General features: G+C 34.7%; 1 protein-coding gene across 1 annotated transcript; it reads left to right on the top strand.

Annotated features, from left to right (window-relative positions):
• Positions 1-5,162: 5,162 nt before the first annotated feature.
• Positions 5,163-6,433, top strand: LOC145684960 (snake venom serine protease ussurin-like). The gene has a single exon (XM_081757310.1). The coding sequence runs from the start codon at positions 5,179-5,181 to the stop codon at positions 6,319-6,321; it is 1,143 nt and encodes a 380-aa protein (XP_081613436.1). The 5' UTR covers positions 5,163-5,178; the 3' UTR covers positions 6,322-6,433.
• The last annotated feature ends 3,917 nt before the right edge of the window (positions 6,434-10,350 follow it).

Genomic DNA, 10,350 nt, shown 5'->3' with positions numbered 1-10,350 from the left:
TTTACAGTTATCTTTCACTCTGCTCTTATACAAATATATTAAGTATTGTTACATTTATATTGTTATGTTATTATTGTTATATGTTATGTTATATTGTTACATTTATATATATATAACGAAAAAGTTCAGTCTGCCATATATACGTGTATATTTGCTACTCTATTACCTTGTTAAACACACAGAACCTAAATCGAACAAAATTTGAATTTTAGGTAAAAGTTACTAAAACTATTATTTGTGAATATTGATATTCGAACACTGAAACGTTTAACTATTTACCCTATAATGTTAAAATATAATGTTGTTAACAAACTTATTTTCTGGAAAACACTAAAACATGTAGCAGCACTTCTTTCCAATCGGTAATGACACAGCCACAATGAAGTCATCCATACTGCTTTAAAGAATTTCAATATACAAAATACAGCAACGGCAACATATTATAAAATAAGCGGACATTTAATTATAAATATGAAAGAAACTATAAACACATTGAAACAAGACTTCTCACCAAAAGTAGTATATTGAAAACGGTTCTGGATATAGTATACGTAAGACGGCATCAGTTCCAGAAGCAGCTGGACGCTCATACTTTTAGGGATTATTCATTGAGTATCTACGAACTTAAAAAGGGGGTAACAAACCCACTTTCATTTACTTCGCGAGTGAAACGAAAATAAAAAGAAGGTACCTGTTAGTTGTTCTTCTGCCTTTATTTACCATGGCGTTTAGTGATGTGCAAATGTTTGAGAGCTGTATGCAGTAGTAGCAGGACTAGCGTGATTGCTTAACGGTTTTTGTTGTAAAAACGGAAGTTTGGGGCTTATTCCGTACAGGTTTGCGTCATTGCGTAGAGGTTTTTATGAGCTGAACGCAACAGGAAGTTTGTTTTTCTTGTTTACTTTCGTGTTTTTCTTCTTTACTTTCACTTACTGCTAATTTGCATTTTCGGGAATTTTCTTGCGGGCGGCAGAGGTTCCGCCAACGTGCGATGGCATTTTTACATGAACCTGGCAACATTTATAAAAGCGCCGATTGAAAATAGGAGGACAAGAATGGAAGCTGGAGTGGTGAAGACGTACTTTGATGTTAAAAAATATTGTATTTAATTGAAGAAGCTTGACTAAATATTGAATATTCATGAAGCTGCCTGAGTTGCCGAAGAAGGAGGACGCTGCACGAACATGCATTAATTATGATTGGTAAGTTGTGTTTTGATGCGTTTTTTTTTTTTGTAGGGAAAGAAACGTACGACCACGTGTAATTAAAGTGCGTGGATCGTGAACCGCGTATAAGATTGTTATCTGTTTGTATTTTGGTGCTTTGAAGTCTGTGCGCGTTTTCGCTTGATACTCCCTCCCTTATTTTTATTGCATTCTTGAAATTGGCCCTTGTACTTAAACTGTTTTTCTAGGACTTTTTTTGTTTTCGAAGAATAATAATGTGTCCTTGTACATATTGTATGAGTATATGTGGGGGATTTGAAACACATATCGCATGTCACGTGCACGTGGATGCTTCCTACTGTTGCTCTACATATCATCACATTTGCCCTTGTACTTTATAATATCTGCATGTGTAGTGCCCTTGTACTTTATGTATGACTGTGGGGGAATTTAACGCATATCGCATGTCTTCTGCTCGAGGATACTTCTTACTCTTGCATTACGTAGGGAAATGGTATTTCATGTCGAAGTAGTAACAGAACACAGAAGAAACGCAGATCAGGGTGTATTCACACTTTATATTGGAGTGTGAATACAACATGATCTGAGTTTCCTCTGTGTTCTGTTACCACTTGCACATGAAATAACTTCATTTCCCTACGTAATGGAAGAGTAAGAAGTATCCTGGAGCACCGAAAACAAGGGCGGTCTCATGTATACTATTACCACGGTTCTTATCAGAAAAATATGGACACATTCTTAAACAAGTAAGTATTAGCACGCGAGACCGAGCTACACTACCGACAACCCTCTCGCAGTGAAAGTTATGAACTAAAACAGTGTACTTCCGGATTTCATTTGATTGTCACACGGGTGGCACCAGTTCGCGTTTAGCGTTCGGATTGGCTCCCAGTCCGTGACGTAATGTGGAGGTATTGGATGTCCTTTTCTCTTGCCTGCTTGTTACACTTCGCGCTTTACTCGTAAAACTGGATTCAAAACAATATAATTTTCAAGTTTGTTGTCTTTCCAAATGCAAAAATTAGTTATTTTCTACTCACAGATAAGACAACATAATTTCAAAAATATGTAAATATCACTGATAATAATTAATTACCTACATAAGTAAAATTAATATAATGATGTTTGCTCGCTAACTTTTCCTACAATACTGAGCCGATTTTTATAATTTTGGGTACATAAGTTGACCCTAGATTTTTATCATTTTACTTTGATTAAAGGGCGCAACGTCAGGGAATCGAAGGGGTTCAAAATATATACCTAAAATAAAGTACCTGACGAGCCCGTCAAGTTAGAAACATCAAACTCGATACATAAACTCTCCATTAAATTAAAGAAAAACATGTCTCATTGTTCTTGAAAATTACTGTTTTAAGGAAAAGAGGGAGCATTTTCCATCCATATAAATAAACATCATTCTAACAATGCTTGACAGATAAACTTCTCCTCGACCAGTTTTAATCATTTTTGGTACTTTAATGTTTACAGCAAAGTACCATGTTTACAGGAGAAATGAGTTGATATTACGTAAGGGTAATTACCAGGTACTAACATAACATACCCTAACCTAGCCTAAAACATCAAAAAACAGAAAATATACGAAGAAAGTACGAATTTTAAGCAAATAATTCTGACCCACCAAATCCAAAAATTCTAACCTAAACTAATCTAGGCCTATGTTTCGCAGAAGGGGTCCAGCTATCTTTTTCTAAAAACAAGTCACGATTTTGGTAATTTCTATTCCCATTAGATTAGTTTAGGTTAGGTTAGGTCAGTTTAGGTAGTTTAGGTTAGCTTAGGTTAGTTTTTATTATATTATGTTAGTATAGGTGCCCAGCATAATTTTCCAAAAATGATAGAATTTCGATTATTTCTACTAACATTAGGTTAGCTTAGGTTAGATTTGGTTATGTTATGTTACGTCTAAGTACTTGCATCATCCACTTCTCCTGGTAATATTGTGTTTTTTACGTGCTTCTGAACTCCTTCTGCTAAACATACTCCCTAATCTAAACTGATCTAACCTAACCTTAACCATGAAAAGTACAGAAAAAATACAAAGAAAGTACGAATTTTAAGCAAAACTTTCTGCCCCCAATTCAAAAAATATGCCAGTGTGATTTTTTTTTGCAATATTTACGATTCTGTTAGACAAGATTAGGTAAGGTAAAATTAGATTAGGTTTAGTTCGTAATAGGTTCCAATGAATGTTCTGCTCAAAGTGCACTTTTGCCAGAATAATGAATCAGATACTCAACAAAACTTCAGAATATTATTTAAACTAAAGAATATATGTGAATATACATTTATATTCTCGTTAGTACCCCCTTCTACCTCGCTTTACATACATAAACTCCTTGGGCCTTGTGCAGAGACGTTTGATGCGTTATTAATGCCATACTAAAGACTTCGACTAACGTAAGTTTCTTGCAGTAGTCAGCCCTTTAGTATGACGCTAATCATACGTCAAAATAACTTTGCATAAGTCAGCTTAAGTTTCAGACCCTCAGAAACAAATGTCAGTAAAAGTAAAATAAATTATTGTTGTTGCAAACCTAATAATTATTATTGTTTTTGTTCTCCAACTTGACTAACGTCTTGTTTAGTTTTTTTCCCCATGCCAGTTTGGTATCAATAATGACGGAACCGCGTTAGATCGTAAATACTTCTTTTGCGGGAAACCTGAAGCTCATTTTTCAAATCCTTTTGAGAATCCTCTTGTTAAAAGTGAGCAGAACATATTCGTGCGTTATCCACACTAAAAGTGTCCATTCGCTTACAGCGGGAAATCCATGTTCTTTGAAGTTCTTCACTTTTAGGAAAACGCTGGAACAATATTTCATTCGTATTTCTTCCTCTATTCTTACAATGAGCTACTGCACTTTTGTCCATCTTGAAACAGTAGTGTAATTGTTTATGCAGTATTTCACTTATTATTTTGAAAAATACCGAGATACCTCCACGTGACGTCACTGACCGCCAAGAATCCTGGAAGAAATGAGAGGAGAAAGGCTATCCTTTGAGTCCCCCAGAGTAAAATCTTACTTTGAATGCCAATTTTGTTTTTATTTTATGAATGCTTATTGACTGTTGGCTACGACCTCATCATTTCTATGACTTTTGACTTGAGTCTACCTTGAAATCAATATTCGATAAGGAACAGCCGAGGAAGGTTCATAAATATGATTTTTTTCAAGTAGTTCTTGAACTTCAAGGAGCACTTATCCGAGGAAACCTTAAAGTCAAGTCAAGAGACTGTTCAAAGAATGTTTATAAATATGGGCCTTAGTCCTGTGTATAGAGCCAGTAATTTCGTTGGCATTGTGCTGTCACTTTAGACTCATTTCTTACCCCACTTGGTACACATTTGCATGTTAAAAGAAGTTAACAAAACTCGTTACAGTTTATGCGTACGAAAAGTGTTTTTTTTTTAGTGTGTGTATATTCTAAAATTGAAGAAAATGAAGTATATTGAATATGTAACGTTTCAAAAGTTTGTACCATTACAGGATTTGGCTTAAAGACACTGTTGAATGACAATTAATAAAGGGACTCCGAATACTACACAAAAATCTAGATCCCCTCCTGTTAGGTACTCCTGATAAAAATGACAGTGTAGTAACTTTGGTCACATTTTTAATATAATTTATTATTATTATTTTGTATTGCTATAGTTCGTAACTTAAATTGCACCCAGCACAGAATATATTAAAGTAACACCAGTATTTGTTTATGCTTTAGGTAACAGTATGTAGCATCCTAACCTTTATGGTCCCATATTGGGCGTTCTTACTCCAAATGACATTTACGAGCAGGAAGCATCCAGTGTATGCTCACAGGTCCTTGTATTCGAACATTGTTTCTAAGGATCGCTACATGAAATCATAATATGGTGTGATGTGTTACTTAAAACATACATTCCTACGCATTTAAAAGAGAAAGTGTCATTACTGTTTTACTGTGTGATCAGTTATAACAAACAAAAAGCAGGATGTTACATCTATTGGAAATTCTTGTGGCAAACATTTTTTTATGTACTGCTGCTACAGCAAATTACAGTAGAATTGTTGGAGGAAACATTGCAGATATAGAGAAATATAAGTATGTTGTCCATATGGCTATTATTAAAGAAAACGGTTCATCTCTTTGCGGAGGATCTATTCTCTCTCAGTATTGGATCCTTACTGCAGCACACTGTGTAGTTGAATTTGGACCATTCGAAAGAATTGAAGTGTTTGCAGGGCATGCGGAACTAATCCCGTCAGAACCTTTGAGCACAGGCACGGGTTTTGTTGCGTTTCCACATCCCCATTATAGTCCTGCAGATCCAACTGCTGATATTGCGCTTCTAAAACTGAAACTAGGACTAACAAATTTTCATAACTTGTCTGTTGCAACATTGCCTAAGGATATGTTTTCTAGTACAGACACACCAAACAGTACATGTATGGCGGTTGGTTGGGGTAGAAATGATGAAAACAAACTGTCCGAGGTACTACTGGAAGTTGAGATGCCTATCTTGGATTTAAATATTTGTAATAGAATTTACGGTGGCGTTGCACATCTGAATAATACAATATGTGCTGGAGTTTTAAAAGGGGGCAAAAATTTTTGTTCCGGGGATTCAGGCGGACCTCTAATATGTGATAATGTAGTTGTAGGAGTTATTTCAAGGAATGCTGCTGATTGTAGCGAAGAAAATAATCCAGGTCTATTCACGAAAGTTGCTTCATATCTGAATTGGATTCAGGATGTAATAGCAAATAATACTGAGGAAGATGGTTCTACATCAACTGATAGTTCTACATCAAGATATAGTTCTACATCAACGGATAGTTCTATATCAAGAGATAGTTCTACATTAAAAGATGTTTCTAAATCAATTGCTTATCAAAATATTCCTAAACCTCATGTCATATATCTCTTTTGCATGTATATTGTCGTACACACACTTTTCAGTGTGTATAATATAATTATTGTAAAGCATTTCAAAATTCGTTGTAATAGTATGTTTGTCTTACTTTCCACGAAAAAAAAAACTAGAACATATATTCAAGAAGTAATAGCTAATAATTCTGAAGAAGATGGTTCTACATCAAAAGACGTTTCTAAATCAATTGTTCATCATTCCTAAACCTCATGTCATATATCTCTTTTGCATGTATATTATCGTACAGAAACTTTTCAGTATATAATACAATTATAGAAAAACATTTGAAATTCGTTGTAAAAGTATGTTTGTTTTAGTTCCCACGTGAATAAAATTAGAAATTATTATTATTATTATTATTATTATTATTATTATTATTATTATTATTATTAATAATAATAATAATAATAATAATAATAATAATAACCCAAAAAATCACATTTGAATTTACTTTCAGAGAGTTTTAATTTACCTGAACGTCGGAACAAGGATTTAATTTGCAAAATGCACTAAAGTCACTACGATATATAGAGTATACCGTTGAAACAATGTCTTGATACGTGGCAACAATGCTAACTAAAGATCACACCCTCGATTCACCCACGCGTTGAGCCAATAAGGTTGTTTGCACAAGGCAATGATAATATTGGGGAAACCAATAATATCGGCGATGGAATCGACTTAAATGTACTCAATTTGTAGCTTACACATGCACCAGCATTACCTACGACGACAATGCAGCCGGATAAGCTCCCGAAAATGTTGGCAATGACTTCTAATAATTGGATACACATGCGGTCGGTCATTAGTTTAGATGAACAGAGTGAGTGACAAGCCGCTATATATTCTTCTTTCGTTTCTTGTCTTTGGAGTGTTGTTTTCATTTTTGCTATTACCATTGATTATTATTATTATTATTATTATTATTATTATTATTATTATTATTATTATTATTATTATTATTATTATTAGTAGTAGTAGTAGTAGTAGTAGTAGTATCTTATCCTACAAACAACTTCTGAACAGATTGGCACTTTTCTGCATTCTCTGTTTTGGAGTAACTACTTCCTTTTATTACATAAAGTATAAAATTTGGAAATCTGGAGAGTACTGATTTCCAACTAAATAGCTATTATCAAATAGAATATAGGAAATTTAGATAACGAACTTCCGTTATTTTCTACTCCTTTTTTACTTTTGTTCTCTCTCTCTCTCTCTCTCTTTGATTGTATCTTTTCTAACTTACTAATGTATTTAGATTGTATTATATTACAGCATTGTGTGTTGGCACAGTCTGCTGAATGAGTGTTTTGGAAATTCGAATCACAGATAATAATTTAGGTTGTGTATATTCCATTCTTTAGTAAAGTTGCTTTTAGAAATAAAAACCATAAACCGTAAAATAAATGTTTTATAATATATCCAGGAACTGCATTTTAACCCTTCTACACTGCCACAAATATGTACAGTAGATATTATTCATTTCTGGAAATTAATTTAAGTGGAATTTATGTGTGGTAAGCTTTATCGTAATGTTAGACTTTCGAAAAAAAACTATAAATTAGTACTACTACAGTATAACCTCGTTAACACGAACTCGCTTAAGCCGAACAATCGGTTAGGACGAACAAAATTTCGGTCCCGTCATCGCTGTACGTTATCTTATAGGAAGTTTTACCGGTTAACACGAATTTCGGTTAGCACGAATTACGAAATAATTTTTAGTCCCTTGAGTCAGAAAAGGTTTTGATTTAACACGAACTTTCAATCCTTTGTTTTTTTTTAGATCATTTTTCTTATTTCTGATTTCACTCCAGATCAGTTTTTGTCATACAGTATTTATACAGACGAAAATTGCCTCTCTTATGAGGTGTTGATTCTGTCCTCCGTCAAGCGCTGAACATGCAGGTGCTTGGCAGACGAGCTGGGGACAACTCGAGACAAAACATCTCTCCTCTGTAACTCCAAACTGGTGACAGCAATCATAAATACCTTTCCGTTACTAGCGGTACTCACCCTGCTAGCGGAATTATCAATTTTATAACATGATCTGGATTTTCTGCGTGGAAACTTTTTTTTTTTTAATATTCGAAGATAGGATAGTAAACTTACTGTAGTGTTTTCACTTTTCAGAGGATGGTACCGAGACCGAAACTAGTCTCGATCTCGATCTTAACTCGAATTTGAGACCGAGGAGTGCTTTCCGAAACTCTCAGTCTCGTCTCGATACAATTCTGTGGATGGTATCAAGACAGAGAATAGTCTTGGTCTCGTCTCGAATTTGGAACCGAGACGAGACTACTCGGTCTCGTCTCGATACCATCTCTAGTGTTTTCTATGACATACATAATATACTGTAGTGGTATGTTTAGTCTGTATACTGTAGTGCGTATGTATGGAGAAAATGTATTCGAATAATAAAATTTGGGTCCCCGGTTAACACGAATTCTTTTAACACGAACTCCTGATTTTTCAGTCCCTTGGAATTCGTGTTAACGAGGGTTTACTGTAATACCAAAATTATGTTATTATTATTATCGTTAATGACCTGCCTGTGACCAACAGAGGTTTCTTCGTCAAACCTCTGACAAGAAATAGAGGGAGTTAGAGGATCACGCATGTTTCGTGACTCAATGAGAAGTACAATGTGATCGAATACTTCAACAACAAAAAATCAAAATCCATTCCCGCGGATCCTTGGACCACTCTTCATTCAATTTTTTTTTGTTTTCGATTGGAGGGTGAATTAAGAAGAGCTGCTTGTCGTCCCTTATTCCGAACTCCAATTTGTTCTGTTTAACATTTCCTAAATATTACTCAAATTACGATACAGCATCCCATTTATGATAGAGGAGATACTTTTTTGTCGCCTCATCGCCTGAGTCAGAAACACTTTCCTAAAATAAATACAAATTTAGCAATAAATACATTTACGGTAACTTAAGAACTATATACTAAAAGTAAATGTCTTTAAAGACCTATGTACGATCCCCAAAAGTTCAGCAGAAGAAAAATCCACTATCAAAATTAAACAAGTGACATACCTCCATGCAGTGGTGGAATTCTGCCGGTTCACTAGAACCGGTAGTAAAAATATTTCGAGTTCGGGTTAAATATTTTGAGTTTGCAGAACCGTTTGTCATACCCAGACATAAACACTGGCACAAACACACACACACACATAACCTAGTCAAGAGTAAAAGAAAGAAGATAAACAAATTTGTAAAAATACCCCTGTACTTTACCTGCTTGCTTGAATTGTTTTGAAAGCGAGCAATTTGGAATTGTTTCAATTGAATGGGCAAGAATTTCAATATGAATTCCCTCATTTTGTCTAGAATACAAAGATCTGTGAGTGTAAAGAACGTAATACGTTTCTAATGTCTACTACCCAGGTAGCACAGTCACAGCATAAACACGTGCTATTGGGGTTCGAATTCAAAATGACAAATAGACGTGTGTTTTAGGTGTTGAAAGCGCGGATGTTCCCCATACTGCAATTACAGTTCGAGTAGTGCATGCTGGGAATCGTGAGCCTGTGTTAATATGGTTTTCTGTGTAAAGAAGAACAATGTACTGTGTTATTTAAGAAAACTCAGAAGCATCCCATGGAAGTGAAATATTATTCCCACCATACAAAGTTTCCAATCGTTTGGAATGGGCACTTATTACAGGAGATGCTGTGAATATAAGTCAGATTGAAGACAAGTAAGTATGTACATTCAGTGAGTTTCCTAATTGGGTGTATTTTGTGTAAAATTAAGCAGATTGAGTATTGTAATTGTAAAGATTAGTTCCTCTTATACAGGGTTGCCTATGGTTTCTTTTTACAGTGTACTAAAACACATTAGAAAGAACGAGGAGACCTCCATTAAGTTCTCTTTATCAGACGGCTCTACCAAATTTAAAATATTACAGTGAAGGTAGTGAAGTGATGATGTAGTATTTATAGTCAATGAATCATATACGGGAGTGTGTATACATCGAAAAGTATGTTATTATGGAACTATTTGTGGAAGATGGTTGAATACAAGCAAGAAACGAAATGCCAGTAAGTATATATTTTGGGAGGCAATACTCGAACAGACGTTTCTAGCAAATTTTGATACATTTCTTACACTTTCAGGTTAAGGTAGATTTTTTGCAGAGCATGCAGTAAATGAGAACCTCCATTACAACTTGCAGATTGATTTCACGAGGGGTCAATATAATTACAGTGTGGACGTATGGCAT

This window comes from Thermobia domestica, chromosome 5 (assembly GCF_964235325.1).
Source record: "Thermobia domestica chromosome 5, izTheDome1.hap1.1, whole genome shotgun sequence".
Taxonomy (NCBI): Eukaryota; Metazoa; Arthropoda; class Insecta; order Zygentoma; family Lepismatidae; genus Thermobia; species Thermobia domestica.
This window is presented reverse-complemented; position numbering and strand designations above follow the sequence as displayed.

Bases quoted from the DNA above. Each gene is read 5' to 3' on its own strand.
- LOC145684960 (XM_081757310.1), top strand. From the start codon at position 5,179: ATGTTACATCTATTGGAAATTCTTGTGGCAAACATTTTTTTATGTACT.